The following is a 19794-nucleotide window of genomic DNA, read 5'->3' as shown; positions in this document are numbered from 1 at the left end:
TACCTCACCCTTTTACTCTAGGAACTAGCCTCAACATGGAGTCAGAACTGGGTTCAAATCCTATCTCAGCCACTTATTGTGTGACCCTGGCCTAGTCACTCTGAAACTCAGTTTAGGGTAAATACCTGTCATGGGCTTGAGGTGGGGGGGGGGAAAGAGGATGGGAGGGGTGTGAGGTTTCAAAGAGATAATGTAAAACACTTTACATACCTCAGTGTATGGGCTATTATTATTATGAATAAATTGCCTTGTGGGCCATGAGAAGCTGGGGCATCCTAAAGCTGTCATGGGGGACACGTGTCCTGTGTCAGATGGAGGGGCAGAACTAACCCTCCCCAGTGCCAGGCCTGGGGAGTGGACGCAGGCAGGGTTTGCTCACCTATGTGAGGTGAAATCAACCCCCCCACCCACCCCCACCCACCAGCCAATTAAGCAGCTGCTCCAGCCTCGGGGTGAGGGCATCCCACCCAGAATGGAGAGTTACCTAGTCACCCCCTCTCACCTGACAGATGAGGAAACTGAGACTCAGAGAGGAAGCCAACTCTCAGCCCTGCCACTCAGTGGGGTTATCTGTAAAACGAGGGGCTTGGACTAAAAACCTCTACCTTTAAATCTATGTTCAAGGTCAGAGTAGGGCCTGGGATTCGAACCCAGGTTCTCTGGCCTGAAATCCACTGTATGATGCTGCTTGCTTCAGCTCCTGAGGAGGGGCAGAGGCAGCCTTCTCAAGGCTGGTGCCCCAGCCTGGGTCTGTTTCAATCAAGGTTCCAAAGCCCCCTGGCAGGTAGGCCCAGGGCGGGGAGACAGAAGCCAAGGGGCAAAGGTGGAAAGGAGGATGTTCTGGTAACGTCTTCTCTCTGTCTGGTCTGGAGGGATGGCCCTGGGCACCATGTCCTCCCTCTCCCAGAGGCAGAAAAGCACAAAGAGGAAGGGGTGGACAGGATCACCCCACCCCCTCAGGACAGCCTGGGTGCTTATGGAGGACCTTGTCTCAGAAGGACCACCTAGACTCCCCTCCTTTCCCTCCTAGGTCCTGTCCTTTGGAACACTGACCTGGTAAGGGGCTAGGGGGATTTTTCTCCCCTTATGGTTCCCTGGCTCGTACCATCAGGCTAGAAGGCAGGGCCCAGGTGTGGGAAGTGTCAGTCCGCATCTGGGAGGGGAGAGGAAAGGGGCCACGTGCTGTCCCTAAGCATCCATGAGAAATCTAGCGTGGGAAGGGGCTTCAGAAGTCATTTAGACCCATGAGAAATACTGTTTCTCCTGGATAACATACCCCTAAAGGGTGGTCATCTTCCTTTTGGGTGGAATATGTCCATCCAGGGACAGGAATTCACTACCAAGAGACAATCCACTCCATTTCTGAACAGTTCTAATTGTTAGCCATGACCCCAGTGGGTGTTTTTCAAGACACAGGAAACAGAAAATGCAAAAAGTCAGATATTCAATGCCAGGCACTTGGTTTGAGACACAACACAGGGCATAATGAGCCGGGCTCTGGGCTGGCTGGTACCCTGGCTCCCCCACCCTCCAGAAGGAGGCTCAGGGCTCTCTGGCTCCCCAGCATCAGCCCCGTCCATCCCCTGGCTTCCCAGGAAGGCCCTGAGCAGTCGGTCATGGGATGGCCCTATGCTGCTTTCCCACCTCCACAAAAGTCTTCACACAGCGGTCAATGTCTTCCTTGCTATGAACGGCCGAGATCTGAACTCGGATCCTGGCTTTTCCTTTGGGTACCACGGGGTAGCTGAAGCCGATGACGTAGATCCCTGGTGGAAATCCCTGAATCTCAAAGCTCTGAGCTGCTTTCCCTCAGCCACTAATTTTACAGACTAGGACATTGAGGCCCAGAGAGGTAGGGACTTCCTGAAGGTCCCTCTTTTGCTGAGGCCCCTCCCCTACTTGAACAGGGCCAAGGGAGGCAAGGGGTGGCAGGACAGCTTATGTTAGTTGGGGCAGAAGAACCAGTCCCCTCATTCTGAGAGGGAAGAGGGAGAATGGAGGGCATTAGTTTCCTCTGCAGTCCTCTTTGCCTGGTCCTAAGACAACAGACTGCATGGTCTTACTCATATTCTCTCTTTGGATGTAATCTCTGTAGTCTAATTCACACATGGGGAAACTGAGGTCTGGGCTGAGTGTAGAGGGAGGGAGGCCTGGGGTTTGGGCCAAAGCCAAGCAGTCCCTGGGTTACCTCTCTTCAGCATGTCTTCAGCCATGACTGATGCCAGTCGGGCATCTCCGAGCATCACAGGACAGATGGGGTGCTCCATGCCGGAGATGGTGAAGCCAGCAGCCTCCATTTTGCTACGAAACCTGCCGCCAGGGAGGGAGAGATGCCAGGTAGGCGTGGCCCGAGCCCAGGCCTCAGAAGCTCAGGAGGGGAAGAGTTAGGCATAGGGATACGCTTGCTAGAACTGGGTCTTTGGCTCAGGCTGCAGGAGGGACAAGGAGGTAGGAAGGGACTGGGGAGGGATAAAGATGGTTCACAACTGGCAGGGATGTCTAACATGTTGAAAGATAGAGGAAGTTAGTAAGGACTAAGGTAAAAGTCTAAAATTGGCCTCGAAAACCCAAACTGCAAGGACAAGATGAGGGGAGTTGGAACCATTCAACAGGTCCTGTAAAAAAGGCCTAGGGGTCTTAGTGGACTGCAAGCTCCCTACAAGTGGACAGTGGGATCTGGCATCCCAATGAGCTAATGCCAATGAGCACAGACAGCCCCAGTGCCCTTGACCTTGGTCGAACTCCCTTGGAGCTATGGATCTGTTCTGGAGGCTACATTTTGGACATTGCAACTGTGAGGGCTTCCAGAGGAAGGTGGTGAAGGGCCTGGAGCAGGGCTTATATAATAATCCTTAACGAAAGGATTTGTTCTGCAAAACTTGGACTCAGTCAGAGGGCTGCCCTTGATGACCTAGAGGGCCTCGAGGCTCTAGAAGGATAAATGGAAGGAGCCAGTTTGTTTAGTCTGGTAAACCTGAGTGTTTGAAGGGCTGCCGTGTGGAGGAGGCTTGGGCTTGGGTCCAGGAAACAGAACCAGAAGGAGCAGCGGGGAGGGAGGTGAAAGAGAAGGTGACCACACTTTGGAGAGCTGGCCCAAAGTGGAGTAGGCTGCCTTGGGAGGCGGGGGACTCCCCTGATCCAAGGCCTTCAACAGCAGGGCAGTCACTCCTGGGTGAGCCCACTTCAGACAGTGGAAGAGAGTCCTGGGCTCCCTTCCAGCTCAGAGACCATGAGTGTGGAGACGGAACAGCACGGCCGGAGCAAGAAATGATGGAGGTGTTGAGAGACTGATACACAGACCCGGGGTGGGGTGGACAGCGTCCCTCAAAGTTGCCTGGGAGACACAGGCAGGACAGGAGGGGAGTGGGGATGCTGGGAGAGGGGGCTTGGGGCCTGAATCAAGGCCAGGACTCCCTCCCTTGCTAGCCTTCCCCTCGCTTCCCCAGTACCCGGCCTCACCGTCGGGTCTTGGCAGCCATGGATTGGGCAATGGCATTGCTCTCTATGAGAAGGTCCAAGGCTTTGGACGCACACCCCACTACGGCAGGGGGGAGGCTGTTGGAGAAGAGGTAGGGCCGGGCCCGCTGCCGGAGAAGAGAGATGAGATCCCGAGGCCCTGTTGTGTAGCCCCCTGGGAGAAGAGGACCAGGTTACAGGCAGACACCATCCCAAGCTTCCCCAATTCCCACCACGTCCACCCAAGCCATAGCCCAAGGGCCTCCCCACCTGAGAGACTTTCGGGGAGAGGTGAACAAGGGACGGGGCTGGTTCTGCTTAGGCTCTGAGGGCAGAATATGAGCTATACAGGTGGAGCTGAGCAAAGGCAGATCGACTGTATCTGGAAGGAGTGAATTCTCCAGCAGGCTTCAAGAAGATGCTGAATGATCGATCACTCATCAGGCAGGTTTCATTCAATGTACTTAAATCTCCAGCCTCGCACACGGTAGGCACTTAACAAATGTTTGTGCTTTGACTGATGTTGTAGAGAATTCTAGGTAAAGTGCCCTTGAGGTCCTTCTCAACTCTAGCCCTCGGTCTGGGGAGGATAGAAGAAAGAAGGGGAGGAGGCTCCCTTCTGCCCTCAGAGCCAGGATCCCAGGCTGTGGCCAGGGGAGGGGGTGAGGAAAAGGGACATCCAGACAACCTGAAGCACCCCCCAAGGCTTTTCCTAGGGTGGAGTTGATGATGGTGACTTGGTCCATTACTCCGAGCAGCTCATCAGTGCCTCTGCAAGGGAATGGTGCTTACTCATTACCTGCCCTAGGGTATGGGACCCCTTCCCTCACTCCCACATCCTTCTCCTTCCTGAGAAAGCTGGGTTTGCTGGGGCGAGGGGGGGTGCGGGGAGGGGCACAGAGAGACCTTCCAGACACATTCTTCCTACCAAAGTCCATCACTTTCCACCAGTCCTCTGCCCCAGCCCACTTGTCTGAGCCCCTGGTAGGTAGGGACACCTACTCTGACCATTGCATCCTCTCAGCTACCTAAGAAGCACACACATTTCTACTACTACCGTCACCACCACTTCTGCCACCTCAAGATCCCTGCAGGCCCCCAGGGAACCCAGGCCACAAAGCCACACCAAAGTAGAGACTGAAGGGGACTCTGGGCTCCAGCCCAGGTCTGCCACTAACAAGCCTGTGTGCAATCTGGGAAGTCAGTGTACTTCTCTGGGCCCAAGTTTCCACTAAGGCCCCTTAACTTCTGGAATTCTGTGGGTCTGTGCTCTTCCAGCTGCCCCTGTGCCTGGGATGAGTGAGTGTTCAGGGGGCACCAAGCATGCCAGGCTCGGACCTGCAACCAGGGGCTGGGGCTCGCCCCGAGGAAGGAGGAGGGCTAATCTGTGTTGGAAGACCAGGGGACCTGAGGAGAAAGCCTCAGACTGGAAGGTCCTCAACTCCTGCCAGCCTATCCAGGCTTGCGCTCTGCCTCAGTTTCCCCCTCAGAAGGCTGGACTCAGAAGCCCCACTGGGGCTATGGGAAAGGGAAGGTCAGATTTTACAGCCAAAAGCCTGGGCCCAGGCTGAGACTGTGGGGAAGGATCACTGCCTCTCACCGGCCAGTTGGTCCGAGGAAGCCAGTGGCATGACATTCGTCTATGAAGACCACGGCTTTGTATTTCTGAGCCAGCTGGCAGATCTCCCGAAGTGGGGCAATGTCACCGTCCATGGAAAAGGCCCCATCTGTGGCCACCAGCCTCAGCCGATGTTTCTGCAGGGGGACAAGGGCAGGGGCTGGGCTTGGGAAGCGTCCACACTTCTGCTCCCAGCTCCCCTTGTGAACCTGGGCATGAATCTCAGGGCCGGGAGTCACGGAGCAAAGAGTAACAGGCAACGTGTGTAAGTGCCGAAGAGGAGGGAGGCTGGTCAGGCAGCGAGAGCTGAGTAAGCACTGAACCCCAAACAGGCCAGGGAAGGCCTCCAGCACCCTGGGAGGGATTCTCCACGGAGGAAACACCGAGGCCCATGAGCCAGCATCACCCAGGGGGAGAGCAGAGGGTGAGCTGCCTGCCTGGAGGGCTTCTGGGCCCCCACCCATAGGGTCAGAGACTGGACACAGACAAAGGAAGCAGCAGATCCCCGATGTTTCAGCCACATGACCAAGGGCTTGAGTGGACTCTGCACCTCCAAGCAGCAGGAGGTCCCTGGTCAGGAAGTCTTATTTCTGAGGAGCTGGGAGGTAAACACTGGGCAAAGTGTTGGACTGAAGACTCAGAAGGCATCTGGGCTGAAATTCTGGCTTGAAAACCAGCTGTGTGAGCTGCCCTCCTTCCTTCCCTTCATTTTTCCTTCCCTCCCTCCCTCCCTGCCCTTTCTTCTTTCTTCCTTTTCTTTCCTTCTCCCTCCCTACTCCTCTTTCCCTTCCTCCCTTCACTTCCTCCTTCCCTTCCCCCTTCCCTTTTTCCCTTTCCTTTTTTTCTTCCTTCCTTCCCTTCCTTCCTCTCTCCCTCTATAAATTGAGGATAACAAGACATGTGCTACCTTATCTCATGAGGCTGTTGTGAGAAAAGGCCTTTGGGAATCTGAAGCTATGATGCTGAACCAGGAGGAAATGAGTGTCCTCATCCTGTTACCTGAGCATCCTGCAGCTTGGCCTCCAGGTCCCCCATGTCCAGGTGGCGATAGCGGTACTTGTTGGCCTTACAGAGGCGGATGCCGTCGATGATGGAGGCATGGTTGAGCTCATCAGACAGCACTGCATCCTCTGGGGTCAGCAAGGCCTGTGGGGAGCAGTTGGGGCTAGTGGAGACCACCAATATGCCCACCCTGCCCGGCCCCGGGCTGCGCCAACAACTCTGGGCCATCTCAGCCTGGCTGGGGTCCTTCCCTTGCTCCGTGCCCCCTGCCTCTGAACCCAAGACACGGTCTGATACAGCCTTGAGAACAGATAGGCTGATGTCCTTGCAGCCCCCTCCACAGACCCCCGGCTTTTCTGAAAGCTGCATCCCCATGAGCTCATTGAATCTTAGAGGAAGCATCTTTTCCTCTCCTCCTCAATGCTGGGGATTTTTAGTGACACGTCCATGGTCACACAGCTCCTAACTTGCAGAAGTGGGATCTGACCCCAAGGCCATGACATCAGACTGCCTCCCACGTCATGCTAGAGATTGTTCTTGTGTGCATGTTTGGACATTTTCCTCTTATTTTTACTAATGTCTTTTGCTTTCTCTCTGCTGTCACTTGTGGGGACCCAAGGCCTCTGATCAAGAACCTTGTCACTTATTTCCATATCTATATTTTTTTAAATCTCATTTATACTGATATTTTTTATATCACATTTAGGAGAGAAGGAAATAAGCATTTATTAAACACCTACTACATACCAGATACTATGCTGAGAGCTTTACAAACATGATCTCCTTTGATCCTTACCACCCTGGGAGTAGGTAGCGGCTATTAATGATGTCCATTTTACAGATGAGGAAACTGAGACTGACAGGGTAATCTTTTAGAAGAATTCTCTCTCCTTTTCTCCACTCTCATTTTGCAGAGGAGGAAACTAAGGCATACAGAGGTTAAATGACTTGCCTAGGGTCAAACAGTGTAGGGTAGGTTCCGAACCCAGGTCTTCTGACCCCAGGATCAGTGTTCTTTTCCCTGCACAGATCAGTTTCTTCCCATTCGCTGACCTCCTCTCAGTGTCCAGGGTCCATCTCACTGGCCTCTGGCATTCTAAGATGTTCTAGGCACATGCTCAGAATCTGACTTTGTTGAAGAATTACTAAAGGCCTTGGGAGCCCCCAACAAGGCCTGCCCAGGGTTCCTAGACTCTTCTCACCTTGTGCCCTTGGTACCAGGCAGGTCTCAGCCACTGAGGGCCCTAAGGCCAGCCAGGCCAAAGCTCACCTACCTCAAACAGCCCAGCGTTGGCATCAAAGCAGCTTGGATAAAGGATGGCATCCTCTCTCCGGTGGAAGTGGGCGATCTTCTCCTCCAAGGCTTTGTGGATGTTCTGTGCAGGAGAGGTAGAGATGCCAGATAAGACATGGGGGTCAGGGGAGCTGGGAGAGGGACCTCCACAACCATTCACAGCTGAGTTCAGCAGAACCGACCAGCAGGTCTAGAATGTAAGCTCCCTGAGGGCACTGGTTCACTTTTGTCTCTGTCCGTGCAGTGCCTGGCATCCAAGAGGCACTTATTATAGGCTCATTAACTAGAACTAAATTGGCCAGGATGCAAATGTCAGGGACCCTAACCCTAACCCTAACCTGCAGCTCCTGCTGCCCTCCCCAGTGCCACATCTTCCTCTCAGGGGCTCACCGATGCCCTATGCTCTCCTCCAAGAGAAAGACCCTTGATCATCTTCACTCTCAAGGGTCACAGACTCCCCGTTCCCTGGGGAAGCCTACAGGAAGCAAGGATTGCATTTGGAAATCAAGGCTTGGGGTCACAGAGCCACAGAGCTAGAGAATGACGGCTGGAGCTGGGAGATACTTGGAGCTACCCCGAGAGGTGCCTAACTTCTTCCATAAAGCCAAAGAATGGTGGCGCTAGGATGGCCTTCTTGGAACACGAACATCAGAGGCGGGAGGGAGCTTAGAACAGGGAATGTCAGAGGCGGGAGGGAGCTTAGAACAGGGAATATCAGAGCCGGGAGGGAGCTTAGAACAGGGAATATCAGAGCTGGGAGGGAGCTTAGAACAGGGAAGATCAGAGCGAGGAGGGAGCTTAGAACAGGGAAGATCAGAGCCGGGAGGGAGCTTTAGAACAGGGAATATCAGAGCCGGGAGGGAGCTTAGAACAGGGAATATCAGAGGCAGGAGGGAGCTTAGAACAGGGAATGTCAGAGGCGGGAGGGAGCTTAGAACAGGGAATGTCAGAGCCGGGAGGGAGCTTAGAACAGGGAATGTCAGAGCCGGGAGGGAGCTTAGAACAGGGAATGTCAGAGCCGGGAGGGAGCTTAGAACAGGGAATGTCAGAGCCGGGAGGGAGCTTAGAACAGGGAATGTCAGAGGCGGGAGGGAGCTTAGAACAGGGAATATCAGAGCCGGGAGGGAGCTTTAGAACAGGGAATGTCAGAGCCGGGAGGGAGCTTAGAACAGGGAATATCAGAGGCAGGAGGGAGCTTAGAACAGGGAATATCAGAGCCGGGAGGGAGCTTAGAACAGGGAATGTGTGTGTGTTTCAGGGGTCTGTTCCTGGCTGCTCACTTGGATCTGCATGGGAGGGGCTCTGGGTTTGGAGTTGATAGAAAATTGCTAATATAATTGTTCATATAATGACAGAAATCGTTAATACCAAATGTAACAGGGCCTCTCACTCCCTTAAAGATCCTTGTAACGTCAGAATTTCTGTACATTCCTACCCTTAAGATCTTTAGATTAGGTTGAACTTGACCACACCCCAAAATCTTGCCTTGTGGGGAGCCCAGCTGGATCTCAGCTTCTATCCCCGCCCCCTTCCATTGGAAGTCATGGTGATGAGGGTGGAATCTGAACCCCCAAAAGGGAAAGCCCTGGACTTTCCCATGTGGCCCAGGTCCCCGGTGTTCACCTGGGGCAGTCAGCCCTTCCCAGTGAATTAACTACCCTTTCATGGTCTGCACCAGGCCGGCCCTAGACCTCCACTGCTTGATCTTATCTAGACCCTAGTCTCCCTGGGCCACGTGGTCCAGGTCCCTCCTTCCTCGCCACTCCCCTGCAGATCCTTCCCTAGAGCTCCATCAAGGTGCTCAGACTCAATCTAGCCCACTGGTCACAAGTGTTCAGATTCCTTAAGAGTCTGGCCAATATGGCGAATCTTTAATAAATCTTGTCTTTGATTGAAAGAAGGTGTGGGTTGGATTCATTTCGGCAGGACCCTGCGTCACTATTTCAGGATCCCAGCGCACCTAAACCTCAGGGCCAGTCCTAGTGGTAAGCAAGGGATTGATCAATCCACAGATAGACAGACAGAGACAGAAATCTTTAAAAATGTAAAGAGGGCCAGTTAATCTCTTAGGAAAGCTGCTTTAGATAAAATCAGCTTGATATCACTGTTAAGGGAGCCCTGGGCCTGGAGTCAAGAAGTCCTGAGTTCAAATCCAGCCCCAGTGTGACTCAGTTTCCTTACCTGTAAAAAGGGGATAATATTAGTACCTTCCTCTGAGGGTTGTAGTGATCATCAAATGAGATAATTGTAAGGTGCTTAGCACAGCACTATAGCGCTTAGTAGGTACTTAATAAATGCTCCCCACCCTTCCCCTTCTCCTGATCAGTTTGAATTTCTAGAGCCCTTTCTCCATAACAATTCTGAGAAACAGGTCATGGCCACATTCTTATTCCTGTTTTACAGATGAGGGAATCAAGCCCCAGGCTCTGAGATGACCGGATTTGCCTCAGGTATCTACACCTACCAAATTTTACTCCGGGGTTCTCAGAGTCCTAGTGACCTCTAAGGTCATCTAGTCCAACACCCTCATTTTACAGATGGGGAAACTGAGGCCCAGAGAGAGGAACCACAGCACTGGATCCTTGGATTTTAGCTCTAGAATTGGAAGGTCCCACAGAGACCATCTAGTCCACTCATCACTCTTGTTATAGATGGGGAAACTGAGGCTAAGGTCACATAGGATGTAGGTAGCAAAACCAGGATTTGAACCCAGCTCTGGGGACTCCCAATCCTATGCTCTGTCCATGGGACTGCACTGCCCCTTCCCCAATCCTGGGACGTCTAACCTCAGGTCTGGGAATCGGGTTTTTTAAATTATTATAATGGGTTTCCTTCATACGCATTTACATGCATGACTTGAGAAGTCAAGGCACACAGGCTTCCCCAGAATGAAGGCCAAGGGGGGGCCCTGACCAGAGGCAAGGCTGAGAGCCCCTGCCCGGGGCCTTTTGATCCTGTAACCGGGAGGGCAGAAGAGCCTTCCCAAATTTGCTTGCCTCCACTTGGTGAGGCCACTCAGGGATCTGGCAGGAGCCCTGACCGGGGAGACCGGACACCCGGGTCCTTGTCCTGGCTCTAAAAATAACCTTTGATTAGAACGATGGCTGATCATCACTGTACCCTAAGCCTCAATTTCCTTCATCCATAAAATGAGAAGGGAAGATGGAGAAGGGAATAAGCATTTATTTCTTAATACGTGCTGGACACTGTGCTAGGCACTTTACAAATATCATCTCACTTTACAGATTGGGAAACTGAGGCAGGCAGAGGTTAAGTGACTTGTTCAGAGTCACAAAGCAAATTGGTGCCAGGGCCAGGACAAGAACTCATGATCTGAAGCTCCAGTTTCATCCATGTGGATGTAGACTCTCTTGACAATGTAGACAAATCATTAAGTAGTCTGTTGCTGTGGTTAAACTAAGCTCTTCCTTTCCTCACACCCAGCATCTCTGTTCTTGGCTGGTCAGGACCACCCCAGGCTGAAGCCTCCCAGGGCACCAAGGTGCCATAGTCTCCATCGGGCAGGCACAGCCTTGGAGAACCTGGATCCCCTATTGGGCAGTCTTGGAGCAAGCAATCTAAAGTAACCACCTCAAGTCACAGGGAACTTTAGAGGTCACCCAGAGGCCAAGAAGGAAACTTGGAAACCATTGAGGTTAATCCTCTCATTTTACAAGTAGGGAAACTGAGGTCAGGGGCTTTGTCCAAGATTGAACAAGGTAGAACAGAGACTGACATCTCAGACTGGACATCCCAGAGACATTTTCAGCTCACCAAAAAAAAACTCAGCGTCTTTGCCTTCATTTCTGGATTTCATAACCACGATCCTCAATCTTGGCTCTTCCATCTTGCCCTTTCGGCCTTGAGGATATCTCTCTCCCCCTCTGACCCCTTCTCTCTACTTGTTTCACTGGCTTCTCCATCCTGCACCAGCCCCCTCAACCCACTGGAATCCATCCTCCTCAGCTGCTAAAGTGATTTCCCCTAAGTGTGGATCTGACCCTATCTCCCCCTCCCCAGTAAACTCCCATGACTCCCTAGTGCCTGGAGGAGAACACAGAGATTCCATTCACATTTAAAGCCCTTCACTACCACCTTTCCAGCCAATGGACATGCTTCCCCTCCCCCATGCTGTAATTCAGCCAAGGTGGACTCTGAGCCTCACCCAACTTGGGCACCTTGGCACTGGCCTTCCCTCCTCACTTTTGCTTCACAGAATCCTTCTCTTCCTTCAAGATCCAGCTGTTTTCTGCATGAGTCCCTAACGCTGGTGCCCTTGTATGCAACTTCTTTGAATCTATTTCATATCTACTGGATATATCCAGTTGTCTCCCCCATTATAGTATAAGCTGTTTGCCAGCAGGGATTGTTTGTCCTTATATCCCCAGCACTTAGCATGGCACATAGTAGGTGCTTAATAAAAACTAGTTGTTTGATTTCTCATCTGTCTGTTATTAGCAGCCCTCTAAAGCAAGCACGGGGCATGGAGGGTCCTTATCCCCATTTTACAGATGAGGAAATGGTCTGAGAGGTTTGGTGCATTGTCAGAGGTCTTACTGCCAACCACTGGCAGAGGTGTCCAGTCTCCCAGGCCCAGGCCCACTCTCCCATGCCATGATGGAGTTGCTCAGAGTCATCTGTGACATGGGTCACCAAGCCATTGGGTTGGGGAAGGCAGCAGCTGGGGTCACAGCTTGGCTGCCTCTCCCTGGGGCAGGGGTCTCCCTCATACCTGTGTCCCACAGATGAATCGGACAGAGCTGAGGCCTGCTCCAAACTGGTCCAGGGCCTTCAGGCCAGCTTGGATCACTTCTGGGTGGCTAGAAAGTCCCAGGTAGTTATTGGCACAGAAATTCAGGATCCCTGTAGTAAAGAGGTAAGAAAATCAGAGGGTTTAGATTTTAGAGGGTCCTCAGAATAACCCTCTTATTTTACAGATGAGGAAACTGAGGCCTAGTTGGGGGAAGTGACTTTCCCAAGGTCTTATAGGTTCTAAGTATGAGAGCCTGGATTCCTCCTCAGATCTCCTGACCCTAAGGTTCAGGGCTATGGGGTATATAACTATATACCCTAAAGACATCTGGGCGGTGCAATGGACGGCACACTAGACTTAGAATCAGACAGACCTGAGTTCAAATCTGACCTCAGTCACCTACTAGCTATGAGACCTGGGCAAGTCACTCAAATCTGTAAAATGGGAATAATAGCACCTACTTCTAAGGATTGTTGGGATTTCGATATAAAATGCTTTGCAAACTTGAAAGCTCCATACAACTGTGTTATTATTATTGGATAACGCCCAAAGAATCCTCGCTCTCAGGAAGCAAAAGCCTTTTAGTGTCTTATCGAACATATACAACCTCCTCAGTGCATTCATATAGGTCAGAGGCTCTTTGGCCTAGGCCTCAGTTTCCTAATCTGCAAGACGAGATCCCTTTCAGCTCTAGAGTCATGGTTATAGTGTGGTGTGTGTGTGTGTGTGTGTGTGTGTGTGTGTGTGTGTAAGAGAGACAGACAGACACAAAGAGAAAGAGGGATTGGGAGAGGAAGAGGGACAGAGAAAGGGAGAGAGGAGCGAAGAGGGAGGGAGAGAAAGACAGATGGACAAAGAGAGATACAGAGAGAAAGAAAGAGGGATAGAGAGAGGAAGAAGGGGGAGAGACACAGAGAGAGAGGGGGAAGGGGAAAGAGAAAGAAACAGTGAGAGAAAAGAAGAGAAAGAGAGACAAAGACAGAGAGGGGAAGGGAGGGGAGAAAGAAAGAGAAAGAAAGAGAGAGAGAGAGACAGAGACCAACCTGCCTGGAGCAGCCAGGAGGGGATTAAGAAGAGGAGGGTAGCCAAAATCAACAGCAGCTTCTGAGGCCCCAGGCCCAGGAGTGGGATGCTTGGGGTGCAGATAACCCATCCCTCACTCACTGGGGCTGCTGGCCCACTTCCCTTTGCTCATTTCTTGCTAACCAAGTCTAGCCCGGTGGTATCCAACTCAAACAGAAACAGGGGCCACTAACCCAGATGGAAGGATCCCTGCAGACTCAGTCTGACTCAGAAAACCCCACACTTATATTACGCCTGTTCTAATACATTTTTATCTGTTTTGTTCAATATTCCTCAATCATGTTTTTAATCTGCTTCAGGAGGCCCCGAAGGTGGCTGGCGTTTGATATCTCCACCTTTTTTTTTTCATTGACCAACACCTCCCCCACCCCCCAATATATAAGCGAGAAGGAACTAGTGATGAGGTTCAAGGTATACCCCAAAATGTTGGGGTACAAGGCTGTCCTGAAAGAATTTGCTCAGGCTGTCTTCAAACCAAGTAAAGGCATTTATTGGGAGTAACACACAACACGCTAATCAGGCTCCCTGTCCCTTAAGGGAGACATAACTCAAGGGGGACCCCAGCTTGAGACAGCCCCTCCAAAAAGAAGAGGTGCCCAATTAAGGGGGACACCCCCTAGCCAGGAGAGGCTACGGGTTCTAATAGATTAAAAACCTGCCAAGGGTAGGGAGATGAGGTGACCGGAGACACATAGGGCAAAGGGAGTGGGGAGACAGGTAATCAGGGCCAGTAATTTCAGAGTTTGGGGTGTCATCTATTCCATTACTCACCCCTAGGGGCTGGTTAGTTTCCATATTTCCAGGCTACTTGAGTCTCCTTGTTTCTTTGAGTGGCACTAGAGATAATGGAAATCTTATCATCTCCCCTCCCCTAGAAGCAGACTCCCAAATTCATCTGGGAAAAAGGGCAAGGGTCGTGTATTCCTCAGCACTAGTCTAACCTCCTCATTTTACAGATGGGGAACAGATGGGCTCACAGAACTGAAATGACTTTTCCAAGCTCACACAGGGCCAGGGGTTAGTGTCAATACTAGAAATGGAGTTTATTCTACTTGGCTTGAAGGACACCAGTCCTTCACAGGGCACAGGAAATGTGCCGTCTCTGCCTCCAGACCCCTCCTCCCCCATTCCTAAATGTTCTGTCTCTTCTTTCTTCTCTCCCTTCCTTCAGACTCTCTGCATCCTTCAAGGCCCAGTTCAAAAGTTGCCTCTTTCAAGAAGCTTTCCCTAAAGACTCCAGTCCACACCATTTCTCCCGAAAGAGAGCTGACATCTGATACTTAGGCATACTTGAAGGGTTTGATGGGGGCCCTGCTTAATTGTACTTTGTGCTGGGCACAGTGTCAAAACAGGTTGAGGATACAACGAAAAATCAGAGGCCTCTGATCTCGAGGTGCTCACATTCGAAAGGAAGAAACAGCCCATATGTACTCAGTCCACACAAGACCATAAGCTCTAATGTTTCTGCTGCTCCTTTCTCCCCTCCATTGCAGAGCACCATGTCAGTGGTGACTCAGCGAAACACACACATTTATTAAGCACCAATTATATGCAGAGGTAAAATCCCAGCCCAATGTTCAGGAGGCATTGATCTGCCCTAGGGAATAGAGGGGATTCTGGTGGGTGGGGAACAACAGGAGGGCTAAGATGCCTGCTTCTTGAGCTTCTCCCAGCACTGGCTCTGGAGTTCAAAGCCCTGTGGTTGAATCTCAACTGCCCACTTGCTCCGTGATGAGGGGCCATTTACATAGCAGGGCTAAAACCCAAGCACAGTTCTGATAGGGCGGGGCTCCTGAGACCCCAGGGAACTTCAATGCATGCAGCAGTTATCTCTCGGTGGGCTGCTTTTATCAGCTTTTACCATCTAGCAGACAGTCTTTCCCTGGGGGGTTACTGAATATATTTTTATTAAAGAAATTCCCAGTCTTAGTCCTGAGGTTTTGAGGGGCCCATTGCTCTAGCTTAGGGAAGGCAGGAATGACTATAGCAGGAGGAAGCTGTGATAAACACCCTAAGTCATGTGAATGGAAACGGAGGTGAAATCATGGGAAGGAGAGAACTCCCAGGGAGTTAAAGAATCAGGGAAGGTTTCCTGGAAGTGTTATTTAAGGTAAAGGAGGGCAGGATTTCAAATGGTGGCCCTGGGAAGGTAGACCAAGGTAAGGGAACAGAACAGATGTTGTGGGCCAAGATACAAGTGGGACTAGGGAGGCTTGATTTAACACTTAGGCACCGTTAACTCTTACATTCCCACAACATCAACCTATACTCTAGGGAGCCATTCTAGGGAGTTGAGATGCAGGCCTGGGGCAGTTTGGGTTAACTTTGCCCCTGGGGGATGGATCTGGGGCCCACCTCTGGGGCTGTCAGGGCAAGATGAATAGAAAAGGGGTTCTCTGAATACTGAGCCCCAGAGTGTGGAAAGGGAGGGTCCCGAAGGAATCTCCAGCTTGATTTCGTTAACTTCCTCACAGAGGCATGGACTTTTTTTTGGAATGCTTTTATCTATCCTTGGAGCTGCTTTTACCTGGATCTACAGCAATGTGTTTTGAGGAAACAGATTGCTTTTTTGAAACCTAGGCCTCTGAGTGACCCAAAGCATCAGAACTAGGTCAGCAAACCAAGGTGGGAAGGTAGGAAGGAATGGGACTGAACTGGGAGCTCAGAGCTGGCAAACAGGCTCACAGGATAAGCTGGGCCAGCTCTTGAAGAAAGCTCGTCTAGCCTGCTTGTAAACACGGTATTAGAAAGGGCTAGTGGGACACTGCAGGACCACAGAATCCCAGAGATAGACGTGCAACAGATGAAGATACAGAAGCCTAGAGTAAGCAGGAGACTTGGGCCTAAGGTCAGGAAAGCAGTGAGGATCTAAGCCCGGGTCCTCGGACTCCAAATCAGTGTTCTGACCTATATTTCTCTCAGAAAGAACCTCCTTGTTTTCCCACCACCCCCTGCGCCAGTCCTTCACCCAAGACAGCAGCTCAGAGGCCTCCACTCCATCTGCCCTATCGATTCCATTAGCTGGTTGGGGAGCAAGGAAGCTCAAAGTAAGAAAGAGAAGGCCACCAGCTGAAGCCAACAGTTTCTAAGGCCTTGGACTGTTAGATGAAGGCTGAGAGCTGCCCCAGGATAAAGACCTCCTACTTTAGAGACCCACTCCAAAGTAAAATCCATCCTCTACAGCCATTGTGAAACTGGAAACCACTGTAAGTTCCCAGTGGTTCATTTCTTTCTAACCTTGATCTCATCTTTCTAGCCTTGACTCACAGAGGCCACAGGGGGCTTTTGAGATCATCTAGTTCAAGCTCTGTACCAGGTGATTTGTTATAAACTCATCATCCATTTTCTCCTTCTGGCTGGGTGAGCTGTAGAATACTCCTACATTACTTCTATGTCTCTGTCAATCCTCACTCCTTCTCTGGTTGGTGAAATATATGTATGTTCTTAATATACAAGGTGACACTATTGTCCCTTTTATTTAATCAGTTCTTTTCCAATTAGATGACCCTTTCTGTAGCCAGATCCTGTCATGAGGTACCTCTCAGTAAGTGTCAGCCCCTCTCAGACCTGGCGAATGCTTAGGTCTTGCTATCACTTCCAAGTTTCTGAACCCTCCCATTCTTTTCTCTGACCACGAGCCTTTCTCATTCCAGCATTCCCTCTCTCCGCCCTATGTTCTCGAACTTTCCTAGCTATTAGCCATTCTTGTACATATGTGTGTAGGAACTGAGACCATGGATTCTATTCCTGCCCCTTGAATTTGCCGCAGGATCCTGGGAAATTCCAGTCTTCTACACTGTTAACTTTCTTTCCAAGTTTCACCTGCTACACTCTATAGTATCTATTGGGCTCTGTGGGTAGATGGTGGAGTAAGATCAGAGAAGGCTTGAAATGCTTAGCAGCCTTTACAGGCATCAGGAGGCCATGGAAGGCTTCATGAGGAAGAAAGCGATATAATCAGGATTTCGAATTACGAAGCTGACCTGTGAGAGCTATGCGGAGGCAGAGCCAGGAGGCAGTAAGAAGGCATAGCAATGCAGGAGGCTTCTCTCAGGAGATCTCCGTCTGTCCCCCACTCCCACCTCCTCCTTCCAGCCAGGCTTCACAAATTCAGACCTGGTCCTCATGGGTGTCCCTGCACCTGGCCTCTTCAGCAGCTGCCTCATAGCTTTCAGCGGGAACAGGCTGTCCACCCCGCCCGTGAAATCGGGTTAAATGAACAGGCCTCCTTTGGGGGAAGTGGTCACAAAGGAGCAGCCAGGTGTGTGGATGGTACGTACATACATATTCGTCTCCCAACCCTCAGCTACTTTCAGGAGTCTAGCTCAACTGCCAGCAATTTTCTTGGGAGGAAAGGGGATATTGGTGGGGGCCATGCTCAAAGGAGCCGGTCCTGGGACATCGCCCTAAGCTGGACAACCTTGCGATCCTCCGGTTGGGGAATCCGAAGTGCTTGCCTTCGGGGCTGGGGCTGGGGCTGAGCTAGGGGCAGGGGCAGGAGCATCCCTCCCAGTCCCCCCTCTTCCTCCCCCTCCGTCCAGGTCAGGGCTGGCCTTACCTCCCGGGCTGCCCTCCACGCTAATGTGGGGCCCCTGCTTGGAGGTGATGATTCTCTCGCTCTTCCACGTGCCCGCCCCCCGGATCGCGTCCAGCTGGCTCTCCAGGATGTCCGTGAGCTGAGCCAGGGCCGACTGCGCCCGGCGGCCTCCCCCTCCCGGAGCCACAGGGCGGGCCCGGGCTAGGGGCGAGCTCAGTAGGCGGCCACACCACATCACAGTCAGTTACACCTGAAATGGACTGAGGCCGGAGAGACCTCCCTTTAGGCTCGGGGCTGTGCTCACGCTCACCGAAGCCGCATCTAAAGGCTCATGTGTCGGGAGGCAAGGGGCTCCGCGCAGCCAATGGGGAAGCCGGGAGCCAAGCTGGGCGGTCTGCAAGCAAGGTTCATTTAAAGGGGCGGAGGAGGGCGGTGGGGATCAACTCAGAGTCCAACCCATCCTTTTCTCCACCCCCCATCCATGTCCCCTCTGTTCGCTTACCCCGGCACCGCCACCTTTGTCCACGTCGCCACCAGCTGAAAACCTTCCTATCCTTTAAGGCCCACTTTGGAGATGAGGAGGCCAGATCGCGCAGGTAGCAACAGGAAGCATTTTCGGAGAACCTATTCAGTGCCAATCAGCCAATCACCGAACTTCTACTGAGACACTGAGAAGGGAGCCTGGGTCTCGGAGCCAAGAAGACCTGGGTTCAAATCTCACCCTCGACATTTACTGGCGTGTAACTCTAGGCAAATCACAACCCCTCAGTGTCCCAAGCCAGCTGTCTAAAGATATAAATCGTTCAGAAGGTGCCGGCTGCTTTGATAAAGGGAGTTGCCTCACCTGGGAGTTCCCTAATACAATGAAATCATGGATCCAGGCCCCGTCCCTATTCCTTAGTGACCAGGCTGGGGGCTAGTCGTTGAAGAAAGATAAGAAGATAAATCTTTCCCTCAAGGAGCTGGGGGAGGGGCGGCGAGGGGGGGAAGGGGAGGCAAACAAGTGGTGCAAGTAAGTAGCAAAGATTCAAAACTGGCCCTCAGACATCAATCAAAAGTCAGTAAACATTTATTAAGCTCCTACTGAGGGATGCAAAGAAAGACAGCAGTCTGCCCTGAAGGAGACCACAGTCTAATTGTGCTCTCTCCAATATCCCTTGTCATACCTGCCTCAGACACCTACTAGCTTTATTACCCTAGGCAAGCCACTTAACCTCTATTGGCCTCAGTTTCCTCATCTGTAAAATGAGGATAATAATAGTACCTACCTCCCATATGTATGTATATATATAGTGCTTGGCACATATTAAGCACTACAAAAAAACTTCAGCTATTATTTCAAAACCGCATAAGTGAGCAGGACATGCCAAGCTGACTTGGTGGTGGTGGTGGTGTTGGTGTGTGAGTGTGTGTGTGCTCCAGCATGCTCGAGCTGGGGCTACAGAGGGCACTGAGGACTCCCCAGTCTGGAGCTGGGGGGGGTAGACAAAAGACTGCCGGATTTGGAGTCCAAAGATGTGGCCTTCAGCCTCAGCTGGGCTGCTTACGAGCTGCCATCTTGTTCCTCTGCGGGGTTGGTCCCTCACCTGTATGATGTAAGGGTTGGTTTAGGCTAGAGACTCTAAATGCTCTCTTAGGGTCTAGGCCTACTCTAAATTCTAGAAGCCGAAGGAATCATTGGGGCCAGCTTGCTCCAGAAGGTGGGATTTGCACTGGGCCTCGGATGGGGAGGGCCTCAAAGGAAGGGGGGTGGGACAGGATCCTGGGAGGCAGGGAATTTATCGTGTTCACCACCCAACCCAGCACTTTCTGCCCACTTTACCACCCACTGGAGCATAAGGGTCACCCTATAGCCCACCCACCACCTAGCCCCGGAAGGGAGGTGGACCCTCGAAAAGAGTAAGAGGGGCCGGGGGCTTTCTCCAGGAACGACTAGAGAAGACCTTGTGGAGTGAACCAGAGGCCAAGGGTAGTGCCCCCGGCCCAAGCCGCGTTTGGCTCCTCCCAGCCTTGGGATGGCAGTAGAAATGGGCAAGAAACGAGGGCCCATG

At 51.8% G+C, this 19794-nt stretch overlaps 1 protein-coding gene across 2 annotated transcripts; it reads right to left on the bottom strand.

Moving 5' to 3' along the window:
- Positions 1-1355: 1355 nt before the first annotated feature.
- GCAT (glycine C-acetyltransferase) lies at positions 1356-18338 on the bottom strand. Of its 2 annotated transcripts, XM_020982286.1 has the most exons (10): positions 18246-18338; positions 17765-18003; positions 12103-12233; positions 7351-7452; positions 6074-6220; positions 5057-5211; positions 4145-4227; positions 3460-3631; positions 2189-2310; positions 1356-1766 (listed from the first exon to the last, which is right to left on the bottom strand). In XM_020982286.1, the coding sequence occupies exons 2-10, from the start codon at positions 17976-17978 to the stop codon at positions 1615-1617; spliced, it is 1278 nt and encodes a 425-aa protein (XP_020837945.1). In that variant the 5' UTR covers positions 17979-18003; positions 18246-18338; the 3' UTR covers positions 1356-1614. The 2 variants fall into 2 exon arrangements, with proteins under 2 accessions (XP_020837945.1, XP_020837944.1); XM_020982285.2 differs by lacking the exon at positions 18246-18338 and having other exon boundaries at positions 17765-18088.
- Between the last annotated feature and the right edge of the window lie 1456 nt (positions 18339-19794).

The sequence above is a fragment of the Phascolarctos cinereus genome, unplaced genomic scaffold (assembly GCF_003287225.1).
Source record: "Phascolarctos cinereus isolate Bilbo 61053 unplaced genomic scaffold, phaCin_HiC Scaffold_1;HRSCAF=81, whole genome shotgun sequence".
Classification (NCBI taxonomy): domain Eukaryota; kingdom Metazoa; phylum Chordata; class Mammalia; order Diprotodontia; family Phascolarctidae; genus Phascolarctos; species Phascolarctos cinereus.
Note: the sequence above shows the minus strand (reverse complement) of the source record. Positions and strands in the feature narration are given on the sequence as shown.

What these genes read in the sequence shown, in the direction of transcription:
- GCAT (XM_020982286.1), bottom strand. Translation starts at nt 17,978, where the DNA reads ATGTGGTGTGGCCGCCTACTGAGCTCGCCCCTAGCCCGGGCCCGCCCT. An exon ending in AGCCTTGGGGGGTGCTTCAG is followed by an intron (nt 3,632 to 4,144) that starts GTTGTCTGGATG and finishes CTCTTCTCCCAG; the next exon opens with GGGGCTACACAACAGGGCCT. An exon ending in TGAAGACATGCTGAAGAGAG is followed by an intron (nt 1,767 to 2,188) that starts GTAACCCAGGGA and finishes GATTTCCACCAG; the next exon opens with GGATCTACGTCATCGGCTTC.